The sequence below is a fragment of the Petaurus breviceps genome, unplaced genomic scaffold, assembly GCF_028583685.1.
Source record: "Petaurus breviceps papuanus isolate PSGF00001 unplaced genomic scaffold, PetGlider_PUasm1.0 186, whole genome shotgun sequence".
Lineage (NCBI taxonomy): Eukaryota > Metazoa > Chordata > Mammalia > Diprotodontia > Petauridae > Petaurus > Petaurus breviceps.
This window is the reverse complement of record NW_027185798.1, coordinates 3,937,923-3,956,830: the sequence shown is the minus strand read 5'-3', so window position 1 is coordinate 3,956,830 and position 18,908 is coordinate 3,937,923. Positions and strand designations below refer to the sequence as shown.

At 40.9% G+C, this 18,908-nt stretch overlaps 1 protein-coding gene across 1 annotated transcript; it reads left to right on the top strand.

The window, feature by feature from the left end:
* The first annotated feature begins 1,125 nt into the window (after positions 1 to 1,125).
* On the top strand, positions 1,126 to 18,908 carry SCIMP (SLP adaptor and CSK interacting membrane protein). Its single transcript, XM_069089162.1, has 5 exons — positions 1,126 to 1,370; positions 10,763 to 10,886; positions 13,628 to 13,691; positions 15,428 to 15,507; positions 17,542 to 18,908. Exons 2-5 carry the CDS (start codon positions 10,775 to 10,777, stop codon positions 17,667 to 17,669), a joined length of 384 nt encoding a protein of 127 aa, XP_068945263.1. The 5' UTR covers positions 1,126 to 1,370; positions 10,763 to 10,774; the 3' UTR covers positions 17,670 to 18,908.

Genomic DNA, 18,908 nt, shown 5'->3' with positions numbered 1-18,908 from the left:
CAGAGATGACTCATTCATTCTCATCCTGGCAAGGGACAGCCATTCATCATCTGTCTCAGTGTGGCACAGTGGACAGAGCACTAGACTCAGAGTCACAGACCTGGGTGCAAATTCTTCCTCCGATGCTTGCTAGCAGCATGACCCTGGTCAAGTCATTTAACCTCTATATGCCTCGGTCTTGTCATCTGCAAAATAAGGGGAGTTACACTCGATGACTTCTAGGGTTCCTTTCAAATTGAGACTGGTGATCCCCTAGTATATAGGGTGTCCCCAAAGTCCTGGTGCAGTTTTAAGCTTTAAAGACCACATAAGTGGCAAATAATAGAGGTGGGATTCGAACTCAGGTTCTCCCTCACTCTAAGTTCATCACACTTTTTGCTAACTGGGAAGTCTTAACTTTGGTGAAAGTACAAGAATTTTCAGGGTCCCCTCTCTCTGTTGAAAGTGTATAGTCATGTGGTACAGTGGGTTTGACGCTTGTTACTTATGTGACCTTCCTTATTTGTTAAGAGGGAGAAAGGGAGAGGGAGAAAGGGAGAGGGAGAGGAGAGTGACAGAGAGACAGAGACAGAGAGAGGAGAGAGAGAAGAGAGAGAGAGGGAGAGAGAGAGAAGAAGGAGAAAAAGAGAGAGAGAGAGAGAGAGAGAAGAGAGAGAAGAGAGAGAAAGAGAGAGAGAGAGCCTCTGAAGTTCCTTTAAGCTCTAGACCTAGGATTCTATGTTCTCATAGAGTTTGTTATTAAGGTCCTATTATGTGCCAAGCATGGAGACAGGAGACTCTGTCCTCAAGTAATTTACATTCTATCAAAGAGAAAAACATGTCTTCATGTTATCTAATTATACACAAAATATACAGAATAAGAAATATTTCTTTCAAGGACAGAACAGAGAAGAGACTATTTTCAGAAAGACCTTTGGGGTAGCAGGGGCATTCTAGATTTGAGGGTGCTAGTTCATCCATACAAGGCACCATGCCAAGGTGTGAAGAGTGCACATGCGAAACAGAAGGCAGCTTTTCAGCCTGACCTTCCTGGGGAAGTTGACAATATTTTAGGAGCGGATGCGGGTGGCAAGCAGTGAGTCATGTAAACCAGTAACTACAATCAAAGCTAATATACATGCATAGGAGCTGTTCAGTCTTGACCCACTAGAAAGGGGAACAGCCACTGTCTTGTCTTTCTCTTTGGCCAGATTTCCAGCCCCTTGGTAATTGCACCTCCTCCAAAGAGCTGGTCAGAAAAGGAAGCAGCATCAGGGTTTGTTTCAAAAGTCTCTAAGTCTTTATCAAGGGAACGGTTCCCTTGGAGTCTGCTAGTTCAGGCTCACCACTTAAATAAGAAAAGTCATCTGAGAGAGCACCAGCAAGGAGAGGTAAGCCTTTAAACGTTATTTTTTAGACAGATACTGTCCTAAGGATGGAATTCTAGCTAATGTATGGAGCTGGCTGTTGTTGACCAACTCTTTGTGACCCATTCTGAGATTTTCTTGACAAAGATAGCTTGTCATTTCCTTCTCCAGCTCATTTGACAGATGAGGAAACTGAGGCAAACAGGGTGAAGTGACTCGTCCTGGGTTCCACAGCTAGGAATTGTCTGAGGCTGGATTGGAACTCTATATGATGAGTCTTCCTGACTCCAAACCCGGCACTCTGTCCATTGCACCACCCGGCTGCCCCAGTGGAGGGATCACAGAACAACAGAAAACAAAATCCATGAATTCAGCTTATACTTGTCATTAGTCCTGACTAGAAGAGACTTTGCATAGCTTGTCTAACTGCACCATTCTTTCAAAAGAAAAAACTGAGACCTCAGGAAGAGGAGGCAACTTGCCTAAGACCGCTTCTTTTCTGATGTGTAAGACTATGTCTCAGTTATAGGTAACAGTATGGAAGAACATTGATTATGTCTAAATCCCTGCTTGAAAATGCAAAATGTGAAATTCAAGGCTACTAGTGAAAAAATCAAACACATTTTCATTTTCTCCATGCTCACTAATGACTTTGATCCAGCAAAATATCTTAGTTTAAACATATGATTAATTTTGATGAAGTGAAAATAGGACCCTAATCTATAAATCTGCTGATTGTTCTTCCCTGATAGATAGACATTGCCCACATATCCTGGCCTAAGTCTCTGGCCTAGGTGGCTCATGTCAGTAGGGACAGTCCTGAAATCCAGAGGGGACAGTGGAGGAATTCAATGTTTGTCAATGTGCTTCTGAGCCCCTCCTCTCAGAGTGTTAAAGGGAGGCTGACTACATTTCCTCTTGTTAGAAGACTTCAGTGTAGAATAGTGGAATTGAGAATGCTTATATGCTCTCTTGATTCACAGATGGAGAACTGAGACAGGTATTTAAAAATTCTTAGAATTAAGTTTTTCAAATTTACCTCCTTTTCTCAGAAAATTTGTGGATCTGCAACTCCCTAAAAGATGCAATTTCCTGCCTCAGTGTCAGCCATGTTTTACCATCAGAAAGAAAGGCATATGAGAAGACTAATAAGAAAGGATCAGAGGAGTTGGGGGTATTTATCATGGAGGAGAAAAGTACACTTAGAACCTGATTATCCAGCATGAACTTGCTGGACAACTTACTTATCTCTAAGCCTCAGTATTCTCATCTATTAAACTGGGATAATAATACCAATACTTATCTTCCTCAAAGAGGTGTTGTGAAGAATGTGCTTTATAAGCCTTAAGGCTATAAGTATATGAGTTATTATTATGTATTGTTAGCCCTTTTTAGGATATGTGGATAGAGTACCAGGCCTGGAGTCAGGAAGAGCTGAGTTCAAATCCAGCCTCAGACACTTACTAGCTATGTGACCTTGGGCAAGTCACTGGACCCTATTGGCCTCAGTTTCTCCATCTGTAAAATGATATGGAGAAGGAAATGGCAAACCACTTTGGTATCTTTGCCAAGAAACCCCAAATGGTGTCACAAAGAGTTGGACATGACTGAACAACAATGACATATGTGAGTCATTTTTATGTAGTAATAACTCTCTTGAGGATATGCCTAGTTTTCCCTGTAAGAGTGAGACCCTGACCTCAAGGAGCAGAGATACTGTGTACACAGAGAAGAAAACTAAAAACACCTACAAAACAAAATAATGTGGGGGGAGGAGAGGGAGCAACAGCCAGTAGGGAAATCAGAAAGACATTCTTGAAGGACATATCAACTGAACCGAGCCTTAGAGGGTATTAGGGCCTCCAAGAGATGGGTGTAAGGAAGGAGCACATGCCTGCACTGGGGACAGATGGGATGTCACTGATTGGGAAGAACAAGTGATTCAGTGGAACTGGACCCTGGGTTATATGAGGGAAAGAAATGGGGAGGGCTTTAAATTTCAACAGGGAAATGTGAATTTATATTAGAGGCAGTGGGGCAGCCAGATGGAGGCTTTAAGGATATTAGTTTAGTGGAATATTATTGTGCCAGAAGAAACAGACATGTGCCATGATGAAGTAGGCAGTTTCTGAGAAAACCAAGAGGATCTCCACGAACTGAAGCAAAGAGCAGAACTAGGAAAATGATTTATCAATGGCAACAGTGGTCTAGAGGAGACTAAGTTTGAAACTTTGTCACTTGGATCAGTGCAATGACCTAGCATAATTCCAGAGCACCATTGATGAAGCATGTACGCGTAACCTTTCAGGCTTATAAAGCACATTCTTTGCAACATCTGTCTGAAGCAGACAGTACAAGCAGGGTGCGGATTAAAACAGTTTTTAGACGTGGCCATTGCAATCTGCTTTGCTTGACTATGCATACTTGTGACAAGGATTTTCTGTTTCTTTTTTTCCCCAATGGGAAGAGAGTTGGAAAGGGGAAAAAAAAAGATTTTTGTTATTTGAAAAACATTTTTTAAAAGAATCTTGGGAAAATCGTTTGAACTCATTTCCTGATAAGGCAAACAGTCTAGATTTGCTTAAAATTTTTAAAAAAGTTTTAAAAAGCTAAGAGCATGGCATGGGTATTCCAGGGAAGCAATATCCAGATTGCCTAATGTCAAATCCCATACTCTGTAATGGGTACAATAATACAATAGGTATCAGTAGCTATGCAAAAGTTATCTCAAAGAATCTTAGACTAGCAAAGGAAATACGCCAGAACCAAAGGACTGCCTGTGGCACTCTAAAAAAGGAAAGAGAAATGCTAATTCCTCTCTCCTAATTCCCTGAAAATCGCAGCTTCCAAGAAGCATTGTAGCTGTTCAGTCATTTTTCAGTCACCCCCCCCCCCCCCCTTGTGACACCATTTCGGGTTTTCTTGGCAGAGACACTGCAGTGGTTTGCATTTCCTTCTCCAGATCATTTTTAAGATGAGGAACCGAGGCAAACAGGGTGAAGTGATTTGCCCAGGGTCACACAGCTGAGTATCTGAGGTATCTGAGATCAGATTTGAACTCAGGAGGATGAGTCTTCCTGACTCCAGACCTGGTGCTCTATCCACTCTGCTACCTAAGGAAGAAAGCACTGAAAGAAAAATCTCTCTAGCGGATCATAGCAATTGCATAGAGAATGTAAATCTATCCCCAGTCAAGGTAGCCACAGTATATATTTTTTTACTATATGCAGGGCACTGTGCAAATGTCATCTAATTGGATTCTTACAATAACCCTGAGAAAGAAGTGTCATTATTATCCCATTTTACAGTTGAGGAAACTGAGGCAAACAAGTTACTTGCCCAGCATCACACAGCTATTATCAGCTGAATTTGAATTCAGGTCCAGCTCTCCATCTACCAGGGCCCTTAGTCTAGCTTACCCTAACATCCCTTCTCACTGATTATTCCAACTCACTTGATTTTATCAGTGGTGTCTGCAAAAGGCAGCTATGACTTTTACAAGTTCTAGGAGAGGGCTTTGAACATACAAACCCTCCTGGAACTCTTGCATTAACTTTGAACTAGTAGTTAATAAATATTTATTGAGCACCTGCTATGTGCCAGGCGCTATGCTAAGAAATGGATATACAAACACAGAAAATAAAGGCAGTCCCTCCCCTCAAGGACCTACGAGAATCTAGGAGAGGAAGACGCTTCACAAAAGGAAGCTGAGAAGGCCCACTAGAGGCTGCTGGGAGGCTGAGAACGCCAAGGAAGGCCCGATGTTTGTGGAGCCAAGACCAGACCAGCTAACAGGATGTGAATTCATCATAATTAGCTCTGAGTAAAGTCATTTACTTAGGTGCCACGTTAAAACTTTGGTAGCCACCAAGCATTCCTCTGTGCCCCGTTAACCAAGAGTGTGCTGTCCCACAGTATTCATGGGGAGAGGGCCCCTTGTGCCCTGGTTGTGACGCCCTCATGGGGGTTACAGATGGACTAAAGATGATGCCCAGATCCTGGACGTCCTTTCTCTGGCTAGAAAGTCCTCATACAGTTGTTGCCCCTGCGGTGGGGGGCTACGCTGGGCTCCTGGGAGCTGACCTCTTCAGCAGCTGGCTTCTCTTCTGACAGGGCCCCCACTCCTCGAAGCTGCTTCATCCCACGAGTGACCACCTTTCTGCGTCCATATCTACCATGACCCGATCCTTATTTGATGTTGGCCTCAAAATAAGAGAAAGGGGTCACTATCCCATTCTGCAGGAGAGCATTGGAGGTGATTTCTCAGAAAGGTCTGGCATAGAGTTGAATGCTCCATGATAGTCTCTCAAACTGATGAATGAATTCTATAGAAAGAGATATTTCTGGAGTTAGAAGGGGCCTCAGAATCAGGCTACTCTGGGTCCCTCATTTTACAGAGGAGAAAACAGAAGTGATATGAACAAGGTCACACCAAAGAAAACAGCATTTGAACTCAGGTTGAAGATTTGGAACTGAAAAGAACTTCAAAGGCAGTATCATCTAACTCACTTGTTTTACAGATGAGGAGACCACGGCTCAGTGAGGTTAAGTGACTTCCCACAGCCACAAAATTAGCAATTAGAGAAGACAGAATTCCAAGCCAGGTCACAAAGTTGTTTTTTTTTAATTATTTATTTTTAAGTTTTTAACATTCACTTTCATAAGTTTTAAAATTTCTCCCCCTCCCACCCCTCCTCCCTCCTCAGGACAGCATGCGATCCAACATAGGCTCTACACATACATTCCTATTAAAACTGCTTTCACATTAGTCATGTTGTATAAAAGAGCCAGAACAAACAGGAGGAACCACAAGAAAGAAAAAAACCAAAGAAAACAGTCTGCTGTGCTCTGCACTCAGACTCCACAGTTTAGATGTGGATGGCATTTTCCATCATGAGTCCTTTGGCATTGTTTTAGGTCCTTATATTGCTGAGAAAGGCTAAGTCTATCAAAGTCAGGCCACACTATGGCTGTTACTGTGTACAATGTTCTCCTGGTTCTGCTCCTTACTCAGCATCAGTTCATATAAGTCTTTCCAGGTTTCTCTGAAGTCCGCCTGTTCATCATTTCTTATAGCACAATAGCATTCCATAACATTTATATACTACAACTTATTTAGCCATTCCCCAATTGATGAGTATTCTCCCAATTTCTAGTTCTTGGCCACCACAAAAAGAGCTGCTACAAATATTTTTGTACATGTGGGTCCTTTTCCCATTTTTATGATCTCTTTGGGATACAAGCCTAGAAATGATATTGCTGCATAAAGGGTAAGCACATTTTTATAACCCTTGAGGAATAGTTCCAAATTGCTCTCCAGAATGGTTGGATCAGCTCACAGCTCCACCAACAATGAATTAGTGTTCGAATTTTCCCACATCTTCTTCAACATTTATCATTTTCCTGTTTCGCCATGTTAGCCAATCTGATAGGTGTGGTGTGGTACCTCAAAGTTGTTTTGATTTGCATCTCTCTAAACAATAGTGATTTAAAACTTTTTTTTTTATATAGCTATAGATAGCTTTAATTTCTTCCTCTGAAAACTGCTTGTTCATATCCTTTGACCATTTATCAATTGGGGAATGACTTGTGTTCTTTCAAATTTGACTCAATTCTCTATATATTTTAGAGATGAGGTCTTTATCAGAGACAGTGGTTGTAAAAATTCTTTCCCAGTTTTCTGCTTCCCTCCTAATCTTGGTTGAATTGGCTTTGTTTTTATAAAACCTTTTCAATTTAATGTAATCAAAATTATGCATTTCATCTTTTGTTTGGTCATAAATTCCCCCATTCTCCATAAATCTGACAGTTAAACTATTCTTTGCTCCCCTAATTTGTTTATAGTATCAGCCTTTATACCTAGATCACGTACCCATTTGGACTTTATTCTGGTATATGTCATTATATATTGGTTTATACCCAGTTTCTGCCATACTATTTTCCAGTTTTTCTAGCAATTTTTGTCAAACAGCCAGTTCTTATCCCAGAAGCTGGAGACTTTGATTTTATCAAACAGTAGATTGCTATAATCATTGACTACTATGTCTTGTGTACCTAACCTTTTCCACTCATATATCCCTCTATTTCTTAGCCAGTATGAAGTGGTTTTGATGATTGCTGCTTTATAATACAATTTAAGATTTGGTATGGTAGGCCACATTCCCTAGCATTTCTTTTCATTAATCCCCTTGATATTCTGGACCTTTTGTTCTCCCAGATGAATTGTGCTATTATTTTTTCTAGCTCTATAAAATATTTTTTGGTAGTTTGATTGGTGTGGAACTGAATAAGCAAATTAATTTAGGTAGAATTGTTGTTTTTTACATGGTAGTTCGGCCTGCCCATGAACAACTGATGTTTTTCCAGTTATTTAGATCTGACTGTATCTGTGTGAAAAGTGCTTTGTAATTGTGTGCATATAGTCCCTGGGTTTATTCAGGTCACAAAGTTTTGAGCTGGATGGGACTCTTGTCCAAACTCTTATTTTTACAGATGAGGAAACTGAGTTTACAAGGTGGGAAAGGACTTACCTAAGGTCACTCAGTCAGTAAGAATCAGAGGCACTACCCTGACTCCTGAGACAGTGCACTTTCCACTGAGCCAACAGCTTCTATCATTTCCAAGGTTTTTTCTAGCTCTGCAATTCTGTGACTGTGATGTCACACACACACACACACACACACACACACACACGTTGTCTTCACATTTTGAGAAGCATCAGGATTTCCAATGATCTTCCTCTCCTTCTCCCTGCCCCTCCAATGCAAACATGTTGGGTAATGGAAATTTCCAGTCATGGCTAATGGATTCTGCAGCCTGCTTTTTCAGAGAAGCCTTTTTTAGAGAAATGCAAGCGGATGTTGTGGAGTGGGAGTGAGGGGAGAAATGGGTGGTTTCTGTTTTGAAAGACTCAGGAGAAAGCTCTTGCCCCAGAGCACTGGGTCTTCCTCCTCTCTTATTGACTGGCCCTGATAACTTAACTGCAAAAGATTCCACCAATGATGAGTTATGGGAGGGAAACCTTAGTTGTAGAAAAAATGGAAAAATGGTGGGAGCCAACTTGCCATGGATTCTAAGATGGCATTTCCCAAATCTTGAATTCATGATAATGGCATGTCAACATGGGTTATGCATGGGTTATTGTGGGCTGCTGGGAGGTGCCATAGTGCACAGAGCTTCCTAAGTTCAAATCTGGCCTCAGATAACTTACTAACTGTGTGACCCTGGGCAAGTCACTTAACCCCATTTGCCTCGGTTTCCTCATCTGTAAAATGAGCTGGTGAAGGAAGTGATGAACCACTTCAGTATATTTGGCAAGAAAACTTCAAATGAAGAGTTGGCCATGACTGAAAAAACAACTGAACCACAACAAAACATGGAAAGAGCCCAGACTCTGGAGTCGAGTTCCCGGGGTTAAAATCCCACCTCTACCACTTGGTACCTGTTGGACCCTTTCCTGAACATCAGTTTCCTTTTCCGTAAATGAGGGAGTAAGACTAGAAGACCCCTGAGATTCCTTCCAATACTAAATCTATGATCCTGATCTTGAAATTTTTGGAGCAGAATTTTTGAAAAGCAAAATTGGCCCCAATATTTTTGTGGTGCATCAAGGCTATGCAGAAAGCCAGTGGGCATCAGAGACAGGATCATTTTTTTTCCTTTCCAAGGCCAAATGAGAGTTTTAAAAACAGACACCAATTACAATGTGAGGATTCTGAAGTCATAGAGATTAGGGGTAGAAGGGACCTTAGAAACCATCTAGTCCAACTTCCTCTTTTTACAGAGAAGGAAATTGAGGCGCAGGGAGGGCTAGTGACTTCTTGTCATTCAGTCTTATCCAATTCTTCTTGACCCCTGGGGTTTTCTTGGCAGAGATACTGGAGTAGTTTGTCACTTCTTTCACCAGCTCATTTTACAGAGTAGGAAACTGAGACAAAGAGGGTGAAGTGGCTTGTCCAGGGTCACACAACTGTCTGAGGCCAGATTTGAACTCATGAAGATGAGTCTTCCTGACTCCAGTCCTGGAACTGATGCAAAGTGAAGTGAAAAGAACCAGGAAAACATTAGCTAAATACCTAAAGCAATGTAAGGGGTAGAGCAAGAGTCAAAAAAGAAACAAATGTTGCAATGTCATCCGGTCAAACATGGCCCCAGAGGAGAAGATACCTCTCTCCATTCTTTTAGAGAGGCAGGGTCCATGGGTATGGAACACAGAATATAATGTCTTTGTATTCATCCTTTTTGATTAATTTTTTCTCTTTATTTTTTTTTCTTTTGAATTGCTTTGTTATAAAAGATGGCTCTCTAGGACAGGGAAGGAAGAGGTATACAGAGGGAAATCTATGTGATATCAGAACAGAAAACCAACAAAAATCTACTTTTTAAAAAAGGATCAGTGGTTGATAATGTTCTTATGCTATTTATTCAAACAGGATGTGCTGGTTATGGGTCTTTACCCAAGCATAACCTGATTTAGAAATAGCTAGATCTTCCTCATCTGTAACCGAATTATGTCTGAATTTAGGTATTGGTAAAGTCAGTGATCACCTGTGATGTGATTTTAGGGGGCACAAAGGAAAGATTCACTGCCTCTCAAACCCTTCTCTTAGCAGCTAAGGAAGGTCTGAAATTCAACCACTCTTATGGTGAAACTTTCTTGGATCTCTATTAAACTGTAAATCTCTTTGGATGGGACAACATTTAAACCACAGTTCATTTTTACCTAGTTTTCACCATGAAAACCTTTCACCCCCTCCAAGTTTTAAAAGAAACATTAAATTAAATGAACCCAGGACCATGATGAAATTTCTTCAGCTTCTCTGAATAGGATTCCATGCAAGGGTCTCCAATTCCAAAGATTTTTTCCCATTTCGGCTAAAGTGACTTAAAATGGGATGGGGTTAACGTGATTGAGTAAATCAATCAACCCCACTCTTATAATATACAGAAAAAAATAAGGAGAATAAATGCAAATAAAGCCAAAGTAGTTAGGGAGGAAGGGCACTAGCTGTTGGGGGATGAGGAAAGGCTCCATGTGGAAGGTTGATGGGGAGCTGCATCTTAAAGAAAGAGTAGAATTCTATCAGGTGGAAATGTGAAGGGCAAGCATTCTAGGTGGCGGGAATAGCCAAAGCAAATGCATGGAGGTGGAGATTTGAGTGTCTTGTGAGAGGAACAAAGAGAAGTCAAGGTTGGTTGATCACAGAATGCAGAAGGGGCCATGATGTACAGTTAGGCTAGAAATACCAGTTACAACCAGTTTGCAAAGGGAAAAGGAAATCACAGTTGGGCTCTAGGTAGCAACTTAATGGAGGGCAAAACACAAGTTAATTATTTCGTCCTCCCTGCCACCACCCCAACCATGTCCTCAGCCTCACTTCTAACCTCATCTTTCTCTTCCCCCCACCCCCCGCCAGGGTTGCTTTACAATGAACTGGTGGCTGGAGAATTTCTGGATCCTTTTGGCTGGAGCAATAATCCTTGTTTCTGGAACACTTGCCCTAGTTATGTACTGTATCTGTAAGAGACTGCTTAGACAAGGTAACTAACGGTCCCACTGGAAAAGTGTGGGAGGAGTGAGAATTTGCTGTATATTTAAGGAGCCACAGCTCCATGGAGGGTGATGGTCTTCACTTTGGGGCTGGCTTTAATGGTTTTTAAAACACTTTTAACTTTGCATGGAGTTATTATTAAGAATTACTTCTGGGGTGGCCAGGTAGCACAGCGAGTAAGAGCACTGGCTCCAGTGTTGAGAAGACCTGGAGATCAAATCCCGGGCTCAGACACTTAGCACCCACCCAGAAACACCTGGCCATGTAACCTTGAGCAAGCTACTTAACCCTGATTGCTTTAAAAAAAAAGAATTACTTCTAAGTCTATAGTGAGATGAATTAAAACCTCAAGAGACAGAGTTTCTGGGTAATTAATAATCAATTTATTAATTAGACTATCCAATAATCAGTAAATTGATGGTCAGTGGTTTCTCTTAGTAACCAAAGATGCTCAGGGAGACCCTGATATGCCTTAAATCCCTTCTGAAAGGGAGCTCTCTGACAAGTAAAGATGAGCCCTAATTGGTGGATATTTAGTGAAGAGGTGGGTTAAAAGTCTTCAGCTCTTCTGCTGAGAATGTGGCTTGATCTTGAAACTCAGCAGTCTCAAGGCATCTGGGAAGGGAAAGCCCTCTTCATCTGAACTTTTCTAGCTAGCTTTCTCCCTCATAAATTGGGTTGCCCTCAACTCTAATGGAGGGGATAGAGGACAAGGGGTTCTTTCCCCCAGGCAAAGGCTCACCCAGACTGGATTAAATATATACTCTAAACAGAAATTAGGTCTCCCACTTGTGTGGGGTCCTACCCAACTAGCAAGCATGTTCCTTGAGGGCTAGGAGCAAATTTTTTCACTTTGCCAAGTCTTTCAGAGGCTGACTGACCTTTTCAGGAGATGGGTTTTAACACAAACAAGAGGAAAAAGAATGGGTCATAAATTAATAGTAATTAATATAATAATATAATATTAATTTCTCTCAGTAGCATGAGACACCAACTAAGGTTGCATGATGTCAAACCAATTAATCAAAAAGTAAAAAATCAGGACATCTCATTAACCTGATTGCTTTGAATTCCATTTTGAGTCTGTTTGTTGATTGAATTAAGTGGTTTAGATAAACATGAAAATGTTGCAGAAGCATGAAAAAACTCATATGAACTGATGTGGTAAAAAACAAGCAAAGGCCTCCATGATATAGATTAGGGGAAGAACAATCAGATGATATGTAATTTGGATTAAGAGAGGAAATGATAAGTGGGGGACTGTGGGTATGGAATACCACACATTGTCTATATATGGCCCGTGTATAAACTGGGTATGCTTAACCGTTCTTCTTTGTTAAAAACAAAAAATACAGAGGTAGAGGAGTGTTATCTGGAAACATCTATGATGTAAAAACAAGACTTAAAAAGGAATTGAGTATAAGGCTGGTTATTTGGGTCTTTGTGGGTACATATAAGAAAACATAATTTATTTTGGATTATCCGCAGATAGACTTATCTATTTTGTGATTTATCTGAAGTTAATTTTTATCTTTGAAAGATTTCTATGATATGTTTGATTTAAATAAAAAACAATTTAAATCATGATCTATTTACTGTACATTTTCAAATCAACAAAGTAGGGGTAAGAAGCAAGACGAGCTGGAGATTCTGATGCAAGGGGGCAAACTGGATTGCATAGGTATTACTGAGACTTGGTATATGGGACGCATGGTGGAATAATTCAAAAGAGAAATGATAGGTAAAAGCTGGACAAGCATATATTTATGGAGAATGGTAAGGTAGGGGTAGCATGAGTGAGGCTGGGCTAGAGGCCTTAGGCGCTAATTTTAGAGGATGCTGAATGTAGAGGGCAATGATGCTGATTGCAATAATTCCATAGAAACAACCACTCTTAGTATCTAACTGGCAAGAATGAATCGTTGAAATAGGCAGGGGCAAGATGGCATCCCTGCCTTGCTCTTTCCTGACCCCTTCGCACAAGTGGCCTCACACTGATGTTCGAGTTTCTTTGGCTCCCTCCAAAAAAAATGTGTCTCATCCTTCCTCTCTAGGTCAACTGAGGGGTTTTTTGTGTCACTCAGCCAAACCATAACATGGTATATGCCCCAGGTGCAAAAGGTCTTGTTTTACAACTCTATAAAGAGGGAAGAAAATTTAGGAACCAGAATGGAGAAGTAGAAGTCTTAGCAGAAACATAGTAACTTCCTTCAATTATTTCAATGGCTAACAGGGATTAGATTTATTCAGTTTGGTCCCAGTGGGCAGCACTAGAAGCAATGAGTATAGATTAAAAATCTAAACTCAGAATAAGGAAGAACTTCTTACCAATCTGATTTGAGAGCTAAAGGTTTATTTAATATTAAAAGTTTGGCTTATGCTTTAAGGTTTGCAAAATGGAGGTAGGCATGCTGTTATTATCCCCATTTCAGAGATGAGGAAGTTGAGGCAGGCTGAGGGTAAGTGACTTGTCCAGGGTCACACAACTAGTCAGTGTCTGAGGCCAGATGTGAACTTATGAAGCTGAGTCTTCCTGATTCGAGGCCTCCATGCTCTGTGCATTATGATGTCACCTTAGAGCTGGCCTATCTCAGCACTTGCAACTTAGAATTTTGGATCTTCCCGATCGTCTTAAATTTTCTGTCTTTGGATTTAAGAATTTAACGAATTCCAAAATAATTGTCTTTGCTTTTCTTTCTAAATAAATAAATAGAAATGTTCTTTCTTTAGGCAGGAACTGGAAAATTTCCAAGTCTTTGAAACACCATCAAAAAGATGAAGAAATGATATATGAGTAAGTTTTTTTTTCCCGAAGTAGCCACTAAAATTCTAAACTTCCGAGTGTTAGGGATTGTTTGCCTATCCCCCTCCTCCTCTAGAGAACCTTTATATCAGTGTTTATGATCATAGATGTAGAGATGGGTGGTTAGAGGTAACACAGTCTTCTGCTTTTGCATCTTAAGAATTGTTTGCCTCCTCTCACTATAGCCTTTAGGGCAGCTAGGTGGTGCTGCAGCAGATAGAGCGCCAGGCCTGGAATCAGGAAGATTCATCTTCCTGAGTTCAAATGTGACCTCAGACACTTACTAGCTGGGTGACCCTGGGCAAGTCACTTCACCCTGTTTGCCTCAGTTTCCTCATTTGTAAAATGAGCCAGAGAAGGAAATAGCAAACCAGTCCAGTATCATTGTCAAGAAAACCCCAAATGGAGTCACAAAGAGTCAGACAGACTGAAATGACTAACAACAAACAATATAGCTTTCAGTGTCTAGAATCATGGAGATTAGAGAATTGGTCATCTAGTCCTAGAGAGGCCATCTAGTCCAACCCCTCATTTCATAGAGGAGGAAAGAACAAAGGAGCCAAATAATTTGTTCAAGGTCACACAGGTATTAAGTGGGAGTGCCAGGATTTGAAGGTGAAGGGAACAAGCATTTATTAAGTACCTGCTTTGTGCTCAGCACTTTACACCTATTCTCTCATTTGAGATTCACAACAACCCTATGAGCTAGGGGCCATTATCCCCATTTTACAGTTCAGGAAACTGAGGCAAACAGAGGTTGAGTGACTTATCCAGGTTCATAAAGCTACCATCTGAGACTGGATTTGAATTCATATCCTCTCTTTCTAGACCCAATCTTTTACAATTTCCCAACACCTAGCTGCTTAGGCAGTGGCTATGAACTCAGCCCTTTTGTGACTCTCTACATTAGTATCAGTAATCATTCTGCTTATGAAAGGGATTCATTCTCCTGTTAGAGGTAAATACCATTAGAAAAATCATGCCACGTTCGTTTGCTTATTTGTGAAATGTAGCATTTGTCTGATTCAGCAATCTTGCAAAATGTTCCCTGTCTAGTTAATTTTGATAACAAGTGGAGATGTCTGTCTCCATTTTTTCTTCATACCTCAGATGTTTTTTTCTCCTCATACCTCCATATTCCTACTGGCAATATTAATCTTCAAATTATTGCATTAAACATAACAAGAATGCATATTTTCATATTCATATTTTGAAAATGCTGATTAATACTCTATCAAGAGAATTATTTTTTCCCTTTCTGACTTTAGAAGGTCTTTAGAAGACATTCTTGAGTATGTCTTGAATTAAATATATTGTGCAGAGAAACATATACCAATTCTATAATAAAAATAAATGGGAAAATAGGATTCCATTTGCAGACTATATTATATATACGGAGAGAGACATATATGTGTATGTATATATACACATATACAAAATATATGTGTGCGTGTATATATACATAGACACATACAATATATGTATTTATGTATACATACATGCATGCATGCATATATACTATCCAGGGGTGGGGAGCCCTGCAGTGATTCATTGTTTTGTTGATTGTCTAGACTGAAAGTGACAGAGAAAACACTGATTCTGTAGAGTGGGTTGTTAAAACATTCACCAGCAAACTAGTGTTTTCAACCATGTACATTTTCAGTAGTTTTTCTTTAAATTCATTGATGATGAATAAAACAATAACCAGCAGTCATGTGTCTTTTTAGGAATGTCACCAACGAACCACCCGTGTGTTTACCCCCTCTGCCTCCCAGAAACATTTTGGCTTCAGAAAATACAGTTTACGGTAAGTATGGTTTATTAATGCTGGTTTTATTCAGGTTGGGATAATTAATTCACCTAGAATTTGCAATTATTATACAAAGATGAATCAGGTCAATCACCATTTGTTAAGCATCTACTATGTGCCAGTGCTAAGTGAAGAGTCAGTTCCTCCCCTCAAGGAGCTCACAGTCTAATTGGGGTTGTTTTGCTGTGGTTGCTTGTCCCTCCTTCTCAAAGAGGACCAAGACTTTAGGTGGCTGATGCTGTGACTTGCAAGTGAATTGGATTTAAGTGAGGATTTAATTGGGAAGACAACATGCAGATGACTACGTACAAACAAGACCACACACTGGAGATTAGCTCAGAGGGCAGGCCCTAGGTTAAGGAGCCTGGGGAAGGCTTCATGCAGAAGGTGGGATTTTTAGCTTCTTAGCTGAAAAGTTGGAGAATGCCAGAAGATCATTTTCTCTGGGCATTTGTGACTCTCCTTTTCAGATCATGAGTCTGAACGTTCCTCAGTCTCCTTTGCCACACACTCCCAGTAAGTGCAGAAGTCCCCCCATGTTCTGTTCATCTCCCTCTAGATCATCCTGCTTGGTGAGCTCCCAATATCTCATCGGTGCAGTGATTCCCAGATCTATATGTCCAGTCCTAACCTTTATCCTGAAATGCAGTCTTACATCACTGGCTTTTGGAGATCCAGAGCTGGGTGACCCATAGGCATCTCACACTTAAAATGCCCCAAAGAGAATCCATTACTTCCCCTCATCTCACCACTGCCAAAGCTTTTTCCCTTACTTTCCTGTCATCATAGCAGTGCCCGCCATCTTCCCGGCCACTCACAGTCCAGGCATCACCCCGACTTCTCTCTTACACTCACCCCACATAAAGCATTATCACGTCTGGTTTTTACCTTCATGATGCCTCCCCTCATATAGACACCACCCTGGGTTCACATTCATACTCCTGTACTAGCTCTCTGAATGGACTCCCTGACTCTCCCATCCCCTTCTCACCACCACCTATTAGTGACCCTGGCTCCCTTGAAGACGCATTCCAAGTCCCACCTTCTGCAGAAGTCCTTTCTCTGGGGGCAGCTAGGTGGCTGCTGGACAGCACCCTGGGCTTGGAGTCAGGTCTCATGCTCTCACCAGCAATGGGATCCTGGGCAAGTCATTTAACCCTTGTTTGCCTCAGTTTCCTCACCTGTAAATGGGATCAATAATAGCACCTACCTCCCAGGTAGTAGTAATAGTTGTAAAATGCTTACCACAGTGACTGGCACATAGCAGGTGCCACATAAATGTTAGCTATGATGATGATTCAGTTACATTCTGTCCAAGAATGGGATTAAGCAATGGATTTCAGACCTTCCAACTCCCTTTCAGCTAGCTCTCTCTCTCAAGGGAGGCTGCCATCTTCTCTCTTTCATTTCCTTCCCACCCCAACCCTTTATTTTCTAATAAAGGAAAGTCCAAAACAACAGGGTTGGCAAATCTTGATGGATGTAAAAAGAATAAATTGAGTCACTCCTATTTTCTTATGAAAACTGGGATTTGGTTTAACTAAATAAACATTTAGCAAGCATTTACTTTATGCAGGGCCCAATGCTGGGCATTGGATGATTTATTGAGTTAGTCCAGCTGCCCACATTTGGCAATGAGTTCTGGTCAACTTATGTTCTAAGTAGTCAAGATGAAAACCTTTATTTCCCCTTATCCTGGGTCCAAGGCACTTTGATCTAATTTAGATATAAAATGATGAGCCAGGATATCTGCAGTATTTCTGCCATTGACTCACCGTAAGACTCTCCCTGTATGTGTGTATGTATATACCCCTGTACACGATACTTGCCTGTGCATGCATACACATGTATATTATGTATTTGTGCTTAGATCTGACTTATAAAACGGGGGTCAGAATACTGATTTAGTTCACTTAAGGAGTAAAAATCACTGAAGTAAAGTTTACTTCACATAATTCTTAATTCGTGATCAGGAAAGTGCATTTGGACATCAGATTAAACTACTAAAGACATTTTTTTTCTGTTTTACAGCTCCCCAGGAAGAAGAAAGCCAGCAACCTTATTCAACTGTAATGAAAAAGAAAGTTTCTGCTTCTAGTTATATTGAGCCTATTTCAGACTATGATGATGTTGACATCTCAAACATGTATAGGAATTAATCATTTTGAAATAGCTATTCATTTCTGCAAGCATGAAAAGACTTGGCTTAGTTTATTTTTAAATAACCATGAAAGCTGGCCAATAGCATGGGCAGATGTGCTTTAATTAAGCATTGTAAGATAAACACTTTCTAAGCATATAAGCATCCAAGATGGTCAATAGGAGGAGAGAGGAATTGACACTGGAAAGAGCCATGTAGCCTACTTCTCTGTAGAGAACACAGTGCAGGACAGTGAAATGGACTGGTCCTGGACCCAGGCAGCCTGACTTATGCACCTAATGTTAATAATCTGCATGACTGTGGGCAAGTCCTTTCCCTTCCCTGGGATGCAGCTTCCTCATCTGAAAAATGAGAAGGTTGGACTTGGTGGCCTCTGTTTCTTGTTCTGGATCCACGATTCTTTGATTGATAGAGCACCAGGTCTGGAGTCAGGAAGACTCATTTCCCTGAGTTCAGATCTGGCTTCAGAAACTGACTGTGTGACCCTGGGTAAGTCACTTCACCCTGTTTGCCTCAGTTTCCTCATCTTTAAAACTGAGCTGGAGAAGGAAATGGAAAGCCCCTCCAGTATCTCTGCCAAGTAAACCTCCCAAATGTGTCACAAAGAGTCAGACAGGACTGAAATGACTGAACAGTGAACTCTGCACTAATTTATTCCATGTATTCCATGATTTGCATTTATGTCTTTGTATGTATTCTCACATTTTGTCGTATGTATGCAATGTTCAAAGTATAAATTCCAGGCCTTTCCAGTGACATTCTAGAGAGCCCTGCTGTCCCTCTTCTCCTGCCACCTTCTGAACCACCCTCATCCTGTACCCTGGGAAGCCCCTGGAGCACTGCGGGAGCTGCTAGGGTGGTTGTTACACCTACATGCTCTGTCTCAACTCCAGTGCCTGCTCTTTAGAGGCAGAAAGTCCTTCTTTTGGGTCACCTTCCATTCTCTGTCCCTCTTCCTTAAATAATTGTCATCCTTGATTGACAAGGCTATAGGTCTTCAGGACACAGATAAGATTTTCCTCAGTGATTGCACAACACTGGCTGTACTTATTGTTCTCAAAAAATTGTAACTTTTTCACCATATTGTTGTAAATATAATGTAAGTGTTTGAAGTAACAGTTCAGTCGAAAAATCATGAGAAATCGAGGCTAGCCAGGAAAATTCACGGGTCTCCATGGGAAAGAAAATGGCCAGTTACAAATGGATGGCAATCCTCTGAATCAGATTTCCACCATAA

Coding starts and splice junctions, on each gene's coding strand:
- SCIMP (XM_069089162.1), top strand. CDS start 10,775: ATGAACTGGTGGCTGGAGAATTTCTGGATCCTTTTGGCTGGAGCAATA. Junction 10,887..13,627: donor TAAGAGACTGCTTAGACAAG/GTAACTAACGGT, acceptor TTCTTTCTTTAG/GCAGGAACTGGAAAATTTCC. Junction 15,508..17,541: donor TTCAGAAAATACAGTTTACG/GTAAGTATGGTT, acceptor TCTGTTTTACAG/CTCCCCAGGAAGAAGAAAGC.